At 40.7% G+C, this 17,842-nt stretch overlaps 1 protein-coding gene across 2 annotated transcripts in view; it reads left to right on the top strand.

Annotated features, from left to right (window-relative positions):
• Positions 1–17,842, top strand: part of C2H11orf49 (chromosome 2 open reading frame, human C11orf49) — a 205,477-nt gene that overhangs the window by 44,892 nt on the left and 142,743 nt on the right. For both annotated transcript variants that reach the window (NM_001244835.1, XM_005660916.3), the window contains 1 exon segment: positions 815–917. In NM_001244835.1, the coding sequence (NP_001231764.1) occupies positions 815–917 (103 nt within the window).

The raw sequence follows: 17,842 nt of genomic DNA, 5'->3' as shown, positions 1-17,842 counted from the left end.
AATACTCATTACACCCTTTATCCCTTTATTACAAGCCCATGATTGTCACACCTTTACCAGTCACAACAAATGTGGAAAACATGATTTCTGATAAATCAAGCCACACAGATTTCATGCTCTTTATTATTTACCAAAGTTATCACTTACAAACCTTTACTGAAATTTTCATGGTCCTTAAACTTTTTCAGTGGCTTTTTTTTTTTTTTTTTTTTTTTTTTTTTTTTGCCACATCCAAGGCATGCAGAATTTCCCAAGCCAGTGATCAAACCCACACCACAGCAGTGACCAGGGCTGCTGCAGTGACAACACCAGATCCTTAACCCTCTGTGCCACAAGAAAACTCCCAGTGACTTTTTTTTTTAATTAAAGAATTGAGTTTTCTTTGCAATCAAGTCATCCATGTTTCTGGTGTAGAATCACTTTTCCCCTGGGATAAATTTCTGAGACACGCAGAAGTGGAAGAGGATGGAAAGAGATAGGAGATAAGAATGCCCAGGTGCTTCTGCCAAATGATGCTGAAGCACCTCACCCTCATCACTGAAATGAAGAGTGAAGGGTTGATGTTAATACTAACAGCCAGTCAGATGGAGTAGGTCATGTTATATCGTCTCCCATTCTACCCTTTGAGAGTATGTCACTTATTTTGCCAGCAAGTTTTGTTTGCCTATTCCAGTCTACTTCCTATGGCAGAACCAGCATTTTGAGTGACTTTCATGGCCTCCTGCTGGGACTGGGATGATGATTTTTGTTTTGTTTCGTTTTTGGTCTACTTCTCACTCTCTCTTTCTCTCTTGCTTTTTCTTTATTTTTGTAGCCCAGCGACATGTCCTCACATACATGGAAGATGCGGTATGCCAGCTGCTAGAGAACAAGGAAGATATTAGCCAATATGGCATTGCCAGGTTCTTCACTGAATAGTAAGTACGTGAGTGCTTTGCCAGTAGGGCGGGCCCAGAAGAGGCTTTAGGAAGCAGCCAAGATATATGAAAAGTAGAGCAGGGCAATGCTGATTATGTAGTGGCAGTGACTGCTTAGCTTTGGTAGACTGGTTGAGGGCTGCCCAGACATGTTTTGGAACGTGCCTTTGGTGCAGCTAGTTTTGTCCAGTGGTAAGTCTCATGAGTGGACATAACTGCAGAAGCTCGACTGCTGGTTTGAGCTATTAAATCTGTTTCCTTAGGTTCCTCTTATAATTTTTAACTTTTCCCATTATTCGGATAGTCACTCTGATTTCCCTTCGTCATTGTTCCTTTAGTCTATGTTTTTCTTGGCTGATTTTTTTCATGGAAATGCTTCGGATGATATTCCTGTGCAGTTTTCTTTCTACAGGATATTGTGCCAGTCATGTAATGATTTAAGACTATTTCTAGAGGCAGGATACCTTCCATAGATTATATCTTTGAGAAGTTGTACAAATGTAAAATATGCTTGGAATGTGTAAAAGTCAAAGTGATTGTTATTTTCAATTTATTAAAAATGTTTTTTCTGTTTCGTTTTATTTTGTTTTTTGCTTTTTAGGGCCACACCTGCAGCATGTGGAAGCTCCCCTAGCTGCTACAGCTGCTGGCCTGTGCCACAGCCATAGCAATGCAGGATCCGAGCCACATCTGCGACCTATATCACAGCTCACAGCAATGCCAGATCCTGAACCCACTGAGCGAGACCAGGGATCAAACCTGCATCCTCATGGATACCAGTCGGGTTTGTATCTGTTGCACCACAAGGGAAGCTCCTTCACGTTTTATTGAGATGTAATTGACATACAACACTGTGCACATTTAAGCATAGTGATTTGATTTACATGCATCATGAAGTGATTGTCTTTTTTTAGAGCAAGTTTTTTTCCCTTTAATACTCAATTAAATAGATAGTTGTAGGTATAAGTTTTGTATGTACATAAATCTGGCTGAGGTGTTAGTTGGAGGCTGGCTTTCTGGTCCTCCTCATTTTTCTGAGACTCTTTCCCATTTTAAAGTTGACTTTGTCAGGGATAAAGTTTACTAATGACGATGTGTAGTAGGCCAGTGTGGTGCTCAAGAGCTTAATTCCTCTAGGTTTTAGCCCAGAGTTGCTTCAGCTCTCTCTTATGTGTCTTGGATCTCCCATCTAGGACACCACGGGTGCTCAGATCGTCAAATGGCCAGTTCTTATTCATGTCCCTGGTTGAGCTTAATTAACAAATGAGTTTTAATTAATGTTTCCCTGTGGGACCACTGCACATCATGAGGACTCCACCGCCCCCATTAGATCTCTCAGTCACCTGAGAAAACTGTAATCAGCCAGGAGGAGTCTGATCCCTTTTCTTCGGAGCAAACACTCTCATCTAATACCTTCACCTTTATCCCAGCAAATTTCATTACAGCAGATGAATTAAGGAAAAGCATCAGATCAGCCTCTTACCTAAACACTCAGTCCAGACCCCTAAGTCTCTTTCAACTAAGCAAGCTGAGGGTATTTTAGTCATTGGTTTATAGCCATAAGTTGACTAGTCACCTGCGATCTTCCCCAGGGAACTGCCTGATGGCGTTTCAGAGATGTTTCCCATATTGGCTTTATTTTTCCGTAGCTCACAAAACTGAGGTCTAGGTTAGAACCTCTGTCAAAATCTTTCCTAGGTTATCATCAGATGGATTAAATATTCGAGCACAAAACTGAAAGCAAAACTGAATCCTCACCAGCCAAAAGGAAGCCACAGAATTACCAATGGGATCTCCTGAAAGGAAAATCCTCAAATGGGAATCAAAGGTTCTCCAGACAGACAATGTCCAGGGAGCATGCTAAGCGGTTCCAAATTGGCTTCCAAGTCCCACTGAGCCCAGGACCTTAGTCCAAGGGACTCCTTACAAATAGGATCTCCCAAAAAGAAAATTCCCAAATGGGAACCGAAGGTTCCCCAGATGGACAAGATCCAGGGGGCCTCAGAGTGCATGCCAGGGGACTTACCCAGATGCTGGCAGAGGTGTCACAATATCCCAGATGCTACTTTTCTCCTTCCCAAAAAAGTTTCTTGAAGTGGAAAGTTTGGGTTGGCAGCAGAGGGAAAGGAAGGAGATCCCTGCAGGCTGGTGGAGCCTCAGCAGCTGCTAGGGTGGTCCTTGCCTTCCAACCACATTTCCAGCCTAGAGTTCCAACTCCCGAGATGGCCAGTCAGGTCTCTTCGGGGGCCCGGCTCTGTGGCAGGAAACTCTCAGTGATCTGGCCTCCAAAAGAGTCCTCTGTTCACCCAATGGGATACTGGTATGGAGAAAAACTTCAGAGCCTTTGATCAAGCTGAGAGCCCTGAGGGGCCGTCTGCCCATGGCAAATCCCAGACGAGCCCCCAAAATTTGTTGCTGAAGCCTCCGTCTGCTGGTGCCAAATACAAACTCAGAGACAGAATTTTGAGTGAAGGAGGAAAAGATAGCTTTATTGCTTTGCCAGGCAAAGGGGGCCACAGCAGGCCAGTGCTTAAGGACTGTGCCCCCATGAAGTGATTACAATAAGTTTAGTGAACATCTATCATCTCATATAGATACATAATTAAAGAAGTAGAAAAAAATTTTTTTTCTTGTGGAGTTCCCATTGTGGCTCTGCGCGTTAAGAACCCAACTAGTATCTATCAGAATTCAGGTTCAATTCCTGGCCTTGCTCAGTGGGTTAAGTATCAAGTGTTGCTGTGAACTGTGGTGTAGGTCACAGACATGGCTCAGATCTGGTGTTGCCATGGCTGTGGCATAGGCTAGCAGCTGCAGCTACGATTCTACTCCTAGCCTGGGAACTTCCATTAGGTGCAGCCCTAAAAACAAAAAAAAAATTCTTGTGATGAGAACTCTTAGAACTTACTCTTAACAATTTTCATGTATAACATACAGTAATGTTAATTATATTTATCATGTTCTATATTATTATATCCCTAGTATTTATTTGTCTTATAACTGGATGTTTGTACCTTTTGATTGCCGTCATCCAATTGCTCCTGCCCCCTTTCCACTCTGTTAACCCCAAATCTAATTTCTTTCTCTATGAGGTGTTTTTTTGTTTGTTTGTTTCTTGTCTTTTTAGGGCCATACCCATGGCATATGGAAGCTCCCAGACTAGGGGTCAAATTGGAGCTGTAGCTGCCAGCCTACACCACAGCCATAGCAACTTGGGATCCAAGCCACATATGTGACCTACACTGCAGCTCACTGCAACACCAGATCCTTAACCCACTGAGTGAGGCCAGGGATCAAACCCGCTTCCTCATGGATACTAGTCGGGTTCGTTACCGCTGACCCACAACGGGCATCCCCTCTTTTTCTATGAGTTTGTCCTTGAATTATAATTGACCTATAACACTACGCTAGTTCCTGTTACTCAACATAGTGATTAGATATTTCTGTACATTTCACACTGATCACTGCTGTAAATCTCGTTATGATATGTCACCATACAAAGATATTACATAGTTACTGACCATATTCCCTACACTGTACATTTCATACCCTTAACTCATTTATTTTCAACTAGAAGTTTGTACCTTTTGATCTCCCTTACCTATTTCTTTCCTTTTGATATCACAGAACTGTTTTTTAGGCTGATAATTAGTTTGTTTGTTTCTTTTTTTTTTTTTTTTTTTGTCTTTTCTAGGGCCGCTCCTGCAGCATATGGAGGTTCCCAGGCTAGGGGTCTAATCGGAGTTGTTGCCGCCAGCCTACGCCAGAGCCACAGCAACGCAGGATCTGAGCTGTGTCTGTGAGCTACACCACAGCTCACGGCAATGCCGGATCCTTAACCCACTGAGCAAGGCCAGGGATCGAACCCTCAACCTCATGGTTCCTAGTCGGATTCGGATTCGCTAACCACTGAGCCACGATGGGAACTCCTGATAATCGGCTTAAGACACTTCGTTTTTCATGAAAGGATGTGCTAAAGAAATACCAAGCATTATTTTTACTACCAAAATGCCACCACATTTATATAACCCTTTGTGTTCTTTTTTTTTTTTTTCCCCCTGTTTTACTGGAATTCTTCTAAGAAAGGAAGAATAGTTTCTTACAGGCTTCTACTTAAGGTGACTCATGAACTCAAGTCCATCCTCCTTGAAAACAGGTTTGTTTGTTTTTTTTTCCTTTCAAGGCTCCTTGAAGATCAGACTTCTTTTCAGATGGCCTAAATTTGGGTTGCTCTTAGGGGAGTTCTTGACTCTCCTTAGCTCTTTTGCTGAGCTAGAAATCTTGCAAATAAATCTAGATTTCTTATGGATTGGGATTTCAAGTTCCTGGGAAAAAACAAGTTTTCCGGGATCAGAGCTGGTCTCTTCTTCTAGTTTTCTAAAGGAAGGTAAAGTAGAGCAAGGAATCTTTCTTGTTCTCATGGTATAGGCTCGAGCAAATGAGGCAGGCAGGGAATGAAGACTCAGACTGAATAGCCTTGCTTGCTTTTATAGAACTGACAGGCCTAGGGGTCAAGTTTCTAGGCGATTTAATCTGTACCAGCACCCTTGAGGCTCCTTGTCAAGTGAAATATGATTCTTCTGGGGGCAATGCTTCTTTCTGGCTTTTTTCATTTTACTCTACTTCCCTTCCCCCATCTTCTTCATAAGTCTTCCCCTGTTTTAGTGGTTCCTTGAGGGTAGGCATCATTTCTTCTTCATCTTTGTATCCTCGGTGGCTGGTATGATGCTTGGTAGATGATAGATGTTAGGTAAATGTTTGTTGAATATATAGCTGTATATATATCTTAGGTCATTGCCTACTATCTACTCTTATTCTTGATTGTATTACTAATAAGGACTATCTCCTATCTTTTCTCTCTTTTTTGCTGATTCTCTTTGATAAAACTCTATATCCTGCCATTTAAGAAGCTGTATACCATGTATGTAGCACTCCAAAAGTGAACCCCAGAGAGGCTTATAACTGTTTCTGGATGCTGTTGAATGCTATTGACCGTAGCTTTTATCTATCAGTACATTGTTGAAAAAAAAATCATAAGGTTTTCCACAGTGCTGATCGAAATCAAGTGAGCTCTTTCATGCCTCAGGAAACTAAAAATTACATAATGTATGTGAATGGCACATACCTAACACTTCTATAACTCTAAGACATCATACTGGTCCGAGGCAAGTTATTTTAAAGTGAGCTGGCATCAAAGCTCCAAAATCCTTAAAACAAAAGAAAACAAATGACTTGAAAGATGTGGATATATGATCGAATAGGAAGTAGTATTTGGTGGACAAGGAGACTTGAATTGTTAGAAGCTTCTGATTTTCCTTTGATTGTGAATTTAATTTATCTAGTGAAAATCTTTCTTTCTAGGAGTTCCCGTGGTGCTTCAGCGGTAATGAACCTGACTAGAATCTGCGAGGACTTGGGTTCGACCCCTGGCCTTGCTCAGTGGGTTAAGGATCTGGCATTTCCGGGAATTGTGGTGTAGGTCACAGAACAGGTCGGCTCTGGCATTGCTGTGGCTGCGACTTAAGCCAGCAGCTGCAGCTATGATTTGACCTCTAGTCTGAGAACTTCCATATGCTGTGGGTACAACCTTAAAAAGACAAAACAAAACAAAACCCCTTTCTTTCTTAGATCTAAGTTTTGATTGATTTATAGAAGCATAATAAAGTGAAAAGAGCTCTACCCTGGGAAGAAGCAGAGTTCCTTATCCTTATAAGTCCTCACTTTTTAATCTTGGGCAAATCTCTGAAATTTCCTGTGTTTCAGTTGCTTAATCTGTGAAATGGGTATAATAAAGTCTTATGTGCTAATAAAAATAATGTAATAATTATATATTATAAAAAGCAATGTTTTATTAAACTCATACTATGCTTCAACAACTATAATTCTTTGAATTAGTTACTATTATAATCTCTATTTTATAGTGAAGGAAACCAAGACTCAGAAAGGTTAAATTAGCTTCTTTGAGTTCACAAGCTAATAAGTGACAGTTTGAAATCAAGCCCCATCTGCAGTGTTACAAAAGCCTCTATTCTCTATGCCTCCAAATTACTATAATGCCTAATTTTGTTTTGTTTTTATTTTTGTTCTTGGCCACATCCACAACATGTGGAAGTTCCCAGGCTAGGGACCGAACCTGTGCCACAGCAGTGACCCAAGTCATAGCAGTGACAATGCTAGATCCTTAACCCACTGAGCCACCCAGAAACTCTTGTAATTTCTAATGTTGTTGGAGGCCTAACCAGATAATATTCTGAGATCTCTTCTAGCGGTGATTCCTCAATTCTTTGAAATTTCCCTTATGAACTATGTGTCACAAAATTAATCACATAGTCCGGTGACCTCAGTTCATTGACATTGAAATGCTTAGAATTGGCCTGTTTTTTTTGGGGGGGTAGTAATACAATTGAGGCTGTCTCTAAATAATAGGAACCAGAATTTTCAAGAAATATGTTAACTATACACTTTTATCCCTCAGTTTCAAGTTCATACATTGAGATTTTCATATATTTAATGGTGGATGGTTTATCTTTAAACAACGATAAAGACTTGTTTATCTTTACAAAAAGTCTTGTTTTGGGAAGACTTTTTTTGCTGATTTTCTTCTATATGTTGGCTTGCCTTCTCACCTGTGCTGTCACTCCTTGGTTGTTGGTGTTTTCCAACAAATCCGTAATTGTTCCAGCAAATCTGGATAAGCTGTAAAACATGAGTAGCTAAGCTGTACTCTGTGTGTGTCTCTAAGACTGTGAGTTCTTTAGATCATATTCCTCTGGACACCCTTGAAAGAAGGATACTAAATCCCAGAGGATTTTCTTTTATGTTGTATGCAACCTCTACCTCTGAATATTGTCTTTCAACCAGTGGAAGGCAAAAGGAATTAATATTTAAAGGTGCCATTCTAAGAATAGACGGAATGTCAGCACTGGGTCAGGACCTCTGAAGAAGTACATCCAAGAAAATGAGGCTAGAGTAGCTGTAACTTAGAAACCACAGCAGAGTGTGACCAGGTTCTTGTGGTAAAGATAAAATGAGAAATGTGGTTTTTTAAGACATTGGAAAATAATGATGAGAGAAAAACAGGCTGAAATTTGAGAATTCCTATCAGAATTGGGAACCATTCTTCACAGGCTAAATTGATAGTTACCACACTGTGGCATCAGGGAACTTGACCTCCACATACTAATATAGAAAAGAATGATACTCTGTGGTCTTGGTTGGTGGGCCCAGAAGGGCTCCTTTTTTTATGATCAAGTGCCTTGTTTTTGTTTTTTTTAAATGATGATTTTAGCTTCTTCGGGAAGGTTTCATGTTGACTGTTTTGGTTGCAAGTACATACACAGATTACCTTCATTGATGGAGGTTTATTTTAAGCATATGTGAGAATATAAGCCAGTTTTCTTTCATGACTTCATTCATTCAGTAATTATTTCTGAGTACCTACTGTGTGCCTATGTGTACTTGGCTATACAATGATGAATAAGACAAATAAGGTAATTACCCTCATGGATCTAGGGGTTTAGTGGGGGAAATAGACAGTGAACAAGTAAACTAACGATGATGACAATAGCTGATTGTTAATATATACTTGCTACATGTTGGGCATTGTTCTAAGTATATAGCATGTATTATCTCATTTAATTCTCAAAATATCACAAAGTAGAGTATTAATATTATCTTCATTTCATACCTAAGGTAATTCAGGCACACAAAAGTAACATTCCCAAGACTACACAGCTGATAACTGTAACAAGATAAACAAGGAGGAAATAACTAGGATAATGTGATGTGTAGGAAAGGTCCAGGAAGGTCCCTTAGAGGAGATGACATTTGAGGATTTATCCTATGGAATGATTGGCTCATCCCATTCAAGAGCCACTAAGTTAGATCAGGTGACTTAACTTCTCTTTTACCTTTATTACCTAGACTTTCTGTGTCCAGAAAAGATAACTTGATGAATTTAATTTGCTGCTTCTCAGAGTTGAATACCCTTAACAAGCAGTAATCATAGAAAGCCACCTTAAAAGTAATTGGCCTTCTTCATGCACTGCTTTCATATAATAAGTAAAAATAATAAAATAGGAGTTCACTGGTGGCCTACTGGTTATGGACTCCATGTTGTCAGTGCTGTGGCTGGGGTTACTGATGTGGCTCAGGTTCGATCCCTGGCCTGGGAATCTCTGCATGCCTTGGGTGCAGCCATTAAAATTTATAAAAAAATTTAAATTAGTCATAAAAATTATGTTATCTAATATTTAATATGAATATGAGGTGAAAGTATAAGTTTTTAGAAAAAGAATATTAATAATTCCATTTGATACATATTAATTATTAGGATTCCATTGGGAATTTGAATAGTTTTTTTGTTTTTTTTTAACAACTGCACCTATGGCATATGGAAGTTCCCAGGCTAGGGGCTGAATCAGAGCTGCAGCTGCAGGCCTGTGCCACAGCCACAGCAACACTGGATCCAAGCTGCATCTACCACCTGGCAACGCCAGATCCTTAACCCACTGAGCATGGCCAAAGATCAAACAGAGACTGTGTTGGGTCCTTAAAACATTGAGCCACGATGGGAACTCCTGAATACCTTTTTTTTTTTGGCTTTATTAAGGCCACACTCAAGGCATATGGAGGTTCCCAGGCTAGGGGTCAAATTGAAGCTACAGCTGCTGGCCTACAACACAGTCACAGCAGTGCAGGATCCGAGCCACGTCTGTGACCTATACCCCAGCTCACAGCAACACTAGATCCTCAACCCACTGAGTAAGGCCAGGGATCAAACCCACAACCTCATGGTTCCTAGTCAGATTTGTTTCCGCTGTGCCGCGACGGGAACTCCCTGAATACTTTTTAATATACTCTTGTAGTAAAAGGCACTATCATCAAATTCCTTTTTATTGTTTTCATTAGAGTAAGTCTATGAAATGTGAACTTAATTCACTCTTGGAGAAAAAACAATTCCAGTAGTGTATATTGCTAAATCATTTAAAATGTAAGTTTAATGAAAACAATTTATGATTGTAAAATGTGTATTATTTTTTCTTTTTTTTTTAAATAAGTGCTCTAAGCCCTGTGAAGGATGACCCACTTCTATCCTGAGTAATCCAGAACAATTGGTGTGTAAACTTTCCATTCTAAAGTTGGCAGATTTTTTAGGATTATCCACCCCTCAGCATTTAAGTAATGTTGTATTGGGTTCTTCTTGTGCCCATGGTAGCAGAGGAGAAGATTTGGAGCAACAAAAACATCAGAAAACACTAGATTTCCAGGCTCACAGCTCTGAGTGAGGGATGCACTTGAGACTCTCCTGGACCATTTCTGCTCCATGTTTTCCCAACTTGTTGTCGAAAAGAGCGAAAATGTGGTGTGGTGAAGTAATGGTGACTAATCCCATTATAGGCTTCTTCAGAAGGAGTAATGCTTCTCCCAGCCTGCTCCCATTTTTTTTTTTTTTTTTTTTGTCTTTTTGCCGTTTCTTGGGCCACTTCCCACAGCATATGGAGGTTCTCAGGCTAGGAGTCTAATCAGAGCCGTAGCCAGCAGCCTACGCCAGAGCCACAACAACGCTGGATCCAAGCCGTGTCTGCAACCTACACCACAGCTCACGGCAACGCCAGATCCTTAACTCACTGAGCAAGGCCAGGGACCGAACCCGCAACCTCATGGTTCCTAGTCGGATTCGTTAACCACTGCGCCACGACGGGAACTCCCCCATTTTTTTTTTTTCCATAGTTTAGTTCTTAGCTGGAGTTGATACATTGTAATAGAAAATTATTCATTTTTCATTGTCAGCATCTGGATTCTCAGACTCAGATAATTGCTAGGAATAGATTTTGCCATAGCTAAAACAATCCTGTCCTCACTGTCACTGGCCCAGGCACTTCTGTAAAGCCATCACTTGTTAAATGTACAGAGGATCTGGTTCTTTTCTCTATTACCAGAGGTATCCTATAGCAAAAGGACACTAGGGAAACACAGTGGTGAGTTGAAAGCCACCAAAATCTGTTTTGAAACTTAAAAATCCAGGTTCATTGAGGATATAAGAAGCTGCTTATGTGCCTAGAATCCCTCTCGCTCCTTCAGTCCCTTCATGTTTTGATTACAGGAAGCCATCCAGCAGCACTTGACCTGGTAACTGAGGAAGCCATTTCACAGCCCACTGGTCCCCTGACTCGTTTAGAAGTTGGAGTCAGAGGTTATGGAAGTAATAATCGGGCCCAGATTCTCCCTGTCAGGAAAGACCTTACTTCCCCACCCCCACCTGACTGCAAGTTAAGAGAAATTTATCTGTTGCGAAACCATTCAATAAGAGGAAATGAAGGAACTCCCATCCTTGCCTGAAGTATTATCATGACCCAGTGATATTAGTTCTGTTTTCATGGGAGCTGCTTTTACGGCTAGCTAGTATAAACTGGGGGTATAATTCTCCACACTAAAATATTCCCCTCAGAGATATTATTTGATTTATTTTAATCTGTAAATAATATAAAGACTGTTTACTTGGTCCAATCCAAGCCTTGATAGTCCTTCCTATAGCAGCACTCTGATAAGCCCCTGAGTACTCACTCCTCTGGCTAGCAGGCAGACCTGCAAATCTGCAGTAACAGGTAGTTTCCTATTAGCAATGTAAAGTAGCTCATCAGAAGTTAAGAAATTTTAGTTCATCAACAATAGAACAATTTAAATTCATCAGTGCTTTTAATTTCTCCCCTAATTTTCTCAGAACTCTAGAAGATCTCTTGTGCTGGCGGCATAGGCCTGGCACGAGAGCAGGAAAGAATGACACAGCCTGGCACCTTTAACCAGAAGGTCTTTAATGAACTGGGATGGGGGTGGAGGGGAGGAAGGGGAAGGAAGATGGACAGATAGATTCTTGGCAGCCACACAAAGGTTCTTCTTCCCTGAGAAAAGTGAAATGAAAGTCAAATGAAACTTCTGTTATTTTGATTTGCTAAGATGTCTGTCTGTCCTTAGCTTTCAGCCCCATGGCAGGTGCATCTTTGCGGCCAGTGCCCCACAAAACAGATTGTTTCTCAGGATCCCTCCAGAGGGGTTATAGCCAACCAATTCCCTGTCTGAGACCATAGTTGAGATTTCTTTCTTCAACTATTGGATGCAGTTCTGACCAACACAGTGGAAACTGCTTTATGAGAACATGTCTTGAGTATGTACATTTAGGATACTCAGGATTACTCAGTTCTGGGGCTACAACAGTAGGTAATGCCATTTTCAGAGTGGCCATAGAAGCAGCCTTGAGTTTATCCCTTTGTCACTAAATAACATCAACAGCAAAGGTCTTTCTTAAGGCCCTTGTGTTGTATCTTCGAAGTAAAAACCATTGGTAGGGTTGATAGTGCCGATCTCATAGGGTTATTAGGCAAATCTAGTGAAGTAATAGGCGTAAAAGCCTGGCTATATATAATTCATTTTCATTAAGTCTCATTCTCTTTCAGCTCCAATTTTCTGTGATTTTTGCTTCCCTCCTACTTTATGGCTTTTTTTGGAAAGTGATAGTCTTCCTCTTCTTTCTCTTTAAATGATGTCAGAGCTGAAGATCTTGAGGACTTTTCAGTCTCTCTTATTTTCTTCTATTTGCTTACACTGCAGTTTTTGGAGATTAAAGACATTTGATGATTTTCTGCATGACTATTACCCATTTTGTGTTAGCCACTTCACTCATGGCTTAGTTTGTTCAGAGAATAGCCTGAGAAAGCTTTTCTTTTCTTTTCTTTTCTTTTTTTTTCATGTATAAGCTATTTTCTCACTTCCTGTCTATACCCTCTTTCCTCTGGCTGCCAAGATTTTGAAAATTCAAGGTATGATGGCAGGCCTGAGCCAGTTAGGCCTATCCAGCTTGTGTTGTTCCTGCTCTTAGCTCTAGCCGTACAGTGATGTGCTCAAGGTAATGAAAAGCAGACATTCTCTGCTGAGGTCATTGCTCGTCACACTGGCAGCTTGCTCCAGGAAGCTGTTTATCTGTGCTTGCTGAGCCAAGCTCCAGCCTCCAAACAGTTGGAATGTATTGAGAAACCACAGAGCCCAAAGAGAGAATGTTACACAGGCAGTTCCAGGCAGGGAGTGTATATTTACACCACACAAGCTGCAGTTTACATGTGTGGGGATAATTGTTCATCTGCTCATTCTCAGACTTCACCTTCCAGGCAATATATATGCCCTCTCAAGGGGGCTTAACGGAGAAAGCTGCACTGCTCCGTCCAAACTGCCCTAAACATCCACTAACTTGCCATAAGGAATAACAAGTATTATAGAAAATTTGATGTAAAAATTACCTTTTTAAAGTAGTGGGTTTTATTTTTTTTTGTTTGTTTTTTGTTTTTTTTGCCATTTCTAGGGCCGCTCCCACGGCATATGGAGGTTCCCAGGCTAGGGGTTGAATTGGAGCTGTAGCCACCGGCCAATGCCAGAGCTGCAGCAACACCGGATCCGAGCTGCGTCTGCAACCTACACCACAGCTCACGGCAACGCTGGATCCTTAACCCACTGAGCAAGGCCAGGGATCGAACCTGCAACCTCATGGTTCCCAGTCGGATTCATTAACCACTGAGCCACAACGGGAACCCCTTAAGGTAGTGTTTTTCTGAGTCATTTTTTATTGTTTAGAATCTTAAACCATACAGACCCGACGATCTCGAAAGCATCCCAAAACACTGTTCCTTGCATGGCTTTTCCAACTAAATATTTCTCTTCATGTCTTTATCAAAAGCAATTATTATTATAGAGCTTCAAATGCAGCCTCTATCAATAGGAATATAGATATGGTCATGCACCTATAAGGGGATGTAATTTGCTTGAGGAGATAAGGCTTGTTGATAAATCCATTAAATGGCATTAAATTGTGCTCTGAGATCTGAGAGTAAGGTGAAGCAATGGTACTGGAGTAGTTACATCATAGAGGAGTTTGTCTTGACCTATATGGTGGTTAATTTTATGTGTCAACTCATCAGGCTAAGGGGTACCATGTTAGCTGGTAAAATGTTATTTCTAGATGTGTCCCTGAAGGTGTTTTCAGAAGGGATTAGCATTTGAGTCAGTAAACTGAATAAAGAAGATTACTCTCACCAGTGGATATGGGCATCATCTAATCCATTGAGGGCCTGATGAGAACAAAAAGGCTAAGAAAGGTAAATTTGCTCTCTTTGCTTGAGTTGGTGTGTCCATTTTCTCCTGCCCTCAGACATCAGCACTTCTGGTTCTCAGGTCTCCAAACCTGAACTAGAACTTACACCACTAGCCCCTGATTCCTGGGACTTTGGACTCGGACTAGGATTTAAACCACTGGCTTCCCTGGCTCTTAGGCCTTCAGGCTTGGTTGAATTACACCACTGACTTTCCTGGTTCTCCAGATTGCAGATGGCAAATCATGGGACTTCTTGGCCTCCACTATCACAATTCCATAATCACATAGACTAAATCTCCATATATATATATTAGAGAAGCAAAAAGAAAAAATATTTTTATGTGGCACAAAAGCACTGTGGCCTAGTGGTTAAGAACACAGACTTTTGGAAGTTCCCTAGTGGTCTAGAAGTTAAGGATCTGGTGTTGTCACTCTGTGGCTCTGGTCATTGCTGTGGTGTGGGTTCAGTCCCTGGACCAGAAACTTTTGCATGCCACAAATGCAGCCAATAAAAAAAAGAGAACACAGACTTTGGAATCAGATCTATGATCGAGAGCCTGCCACTTAACTAGTATGTGATCTTGGGCAGGTTGCTTAGCCTCATCTATAACATCAGACTCATATAAAAATGTAAAATTCCATGTTGCTTGACTGATAGAAGGATTAAATGTGATAATGAATGTAAAGTTCCTAAGATATACTCAGAGTTGAATAAATGATAGCTACTGCTACTATTGTTCATTCATTCAACTAATATTTACTGAATGCCTTTTTGTTAGTGTTCTAGACACTAGAGGATACAGAAATGACCAAAGCAAAACAGACAAGAAATTTCATCCTTCATAGAGCTTCCATTCTGAAATTAGCTTTCATTTTGAAACATTATTTCACTTCTTTTTCCTTTTTTTAATTTTCTTTTTTTGGGGAGGGGGGTGCATCCACAGCATGTGGAAGTTCCCAGGCTAGGGATTAAATCGGAGTTCCAGCTGCTGGCCTGCCCCATAGCCACAGCAACACTAGATCGGAGCCACTTCTGCAACCTATACCGCAGCTCATGGCAACGCTGGATCCTTTAACCCTCTCAGAGAGGCCAGGGATTGAACCCATGTCCTCATGGATGCTAGTTGGGTTTGTAACCACTGACCCACAGTGGGAACTCCCCACTTCTTTTTCCATTTTAATTATTTTAGACGTGCAAAAACATTGCAAAAAATAATAGAGTTACTATATCTTTTTTACCCAGCTTACATCAATGCTAACATCTTCTCTAACTGTGGTATAATTATGAAAATCAGGGGCTTATTAGTTGAAAACTATTATCTATAGACCTCATTTGAATTTTTACCTTCATTTTTGAAGGGCGATTTTTTTCCTTGTATAAATTCTAGGTTGGCAGTTATTTTCCTTTAGCACTTAGCATGCACCATTCCACCATTCCATTATCTTCTGGTTTGGACTATTTCTGTTGAGAAGTCAGCCATTAGTCTTACTCCTATACCTTTGAAAATAACCTGACCTCTTATAATAATCTCTGGCTACTTTTTGGATATTTGGTCTTTGGTTTTGGGTAGTTTTTCTATGATGTATCTAGGTTTGCTTTTCTTTACAAACTATTTGGGGTTCTTGGTGTTTCTCAAACTTGTAACTTGATGTCTTTATCCGTTTTGGAGAGTTCTCCATTTTTAGCTTTTCAAATTTCCTTCCATTCCACTATCTTCACTCCTTCTGAGATTCTAATTACACAAACATTAGACCTTTTCATGGTATTCTTTTTTTTTTTTTTTTGTCTTTTTATGGCCGCACCCATGGCATATGGAGGTTCCCAGGCCAGCGGGTCGAATCAGAGCTGTAGCTATGGGCCTACACCACGGCCACAGTGATGCAGGATCCTTATTAACCCACTGAGCAAGGCCAGGGATCAAACCTGCATCCTGATGGATGCTAGTCAGATTCGTACTGAGCCATGACGGGAACTCCCTTTTCATGGTATTCTTGCTTATGTACTTTTCAGCATTTTCAACATTTTGTCTTTTGATTCATTCTGAATGTTTTTCTGACTTATTTTGCAGTTCATTAATTCTCTTTTCATTTATGTCTAATTTGCAGTTAAACTCATCTATTGCTTTTTTTTTTTTTTTTTTTTTGCTTTTTAGAGCAGCACCCACAGCATATAGAAGTTCCCAGGCTAGGGGTCGAATCGGAGCTACAGCTGCTGGCCACAGCCACAGCCACAGTAATGCAATATTTGAGCCACATTTGTAACCTACCCCACAACTCACAGTAACATCAGATCCTCAACCCACTGAGCAAGGCCAGGGATCGAACTTGCAACCTCATGGTTCCTAGTCAGATTTGTTTCTATTGTGCCATGATGGGAACTCCATTCTTAATTCCAATTATTATTGCTATTATTATTTCGTATCTTACCTTAGCGCCCCCCCCCTTTTGGCTGAGTCCACAGCACACAGAAGTTCCTGGACCAGGGATCAGATTAAACCTGTGCCACAGCAGTGATAATGCTGGATTCCTAACTACTAGGCCACCAGGGAACTCCTTACCTTGGTACTTTTAATTAGTCTGTTTTAAAAGACAAAAGATGGAAAAAAGAAATTGCAAGTTGGGGAAACTGTGAATGGTTGAAACTTAGTTTGAAAAAACTTTAAGGAGTTCCCGTCGTGGCGCAGTGGTTAACGAATCCAACTAGGAACCATGAGGTTGCGGGTTCAGTCCCTGCCCTTGCTCAGTGGGTTAACGATCCGGTGTTGCCGTGAGCTGTGGTGTAGGTTGCAGACGCGGCTCGGATCCCGCGTTGCTGTGGCTCTGGCGTAGGCCAGTGGCTACAGCTCTGATTTGACCCCTAGCCTGGGAACCTCCATATGCCGCAGGAGCGGCCCAAGAAATAGCAACAACAACAACAACAAAAAGACAAAAGACAAAAAAAAAAAAAGAAAAAACTTTAAGATTTGTTTACTAGTATTTCTCATACTTTTTTTAGTCTTGCCACCCTTGCATCTTCATTTTTTCTTATTTTTATTTCCAGCAGCAAAGAGGATTTTAATTTTTTTATTATGAATTTTGAAATGTTTATTTTAGAAACACATAAAACTAAAATGAGTACTTTATTCTAGCAGCCTACAGAGAAGGAAACAGGAAGCTATATGTTTATAAGTGCACATTTGCATGAGTATTCTTGCCATGATTCTAAGACCCAGAACACCTAGAACAGAGGACATTACATTTTGATTTGAAAAAATATTTAAAAGTTCTTTGGAATTCCCGTCGTGGCGCAGTGGTTAACGAATCCGACTAGGAACCATGAGGTTGCGGGTTCGGTCCCTGCCCTTGCTCAGTGGGTTAACGATCCGGGTTGCCGTGAGCTGTGGTGTAGGTTGCAGACGCGGCTCGGATCCAGAGTTGCTGTGGCTCTGGTGTAGCAGTGGCTACAGCTCCGATTTGACCCCTAGCCTGGGAACCTCCATATGCCGCGAGAGCAGCCCAAAGAAATAGCAAAAAAAAAAAAAAAAAGTTCTTACATGTACAATGTAAATAAATAATATCACTTTTAAAACAAACAAACAAAAAGATCAGTGAAAGTAGTGTGTACCAAACAAAACTATCTTTTACTTTTGAGTCAAACTCTATGCACTGGAAAAAGAAGCCTATACTAGTTTTGGATGTTAAGTGCTTTTAAATTAGCAAGGCTGCAAATTTTGCCAATAAATAGATAAAATTATTATTTGTTAATAAGCTATGAAGTTCACAATAGTACTTTCTATAGTTTATTCCTATA

This window comes from Sus scrofa, chromosome 2 (assembly GCF_000003025.6).
Source record: "Sus scrofa isolate TJ Tabasco breed Duroc chromosome 2, Sscrofa11.1, whole genome shotgun sequence".
NCBI lineage: Eukaryota > Metazoa > Chordata > Mammalia > Artiodactyla > Suidae > Sus > Sus scrofa.
This window is presented reverse-complemented; position numbering and strand designations above follow the sequence as displayed.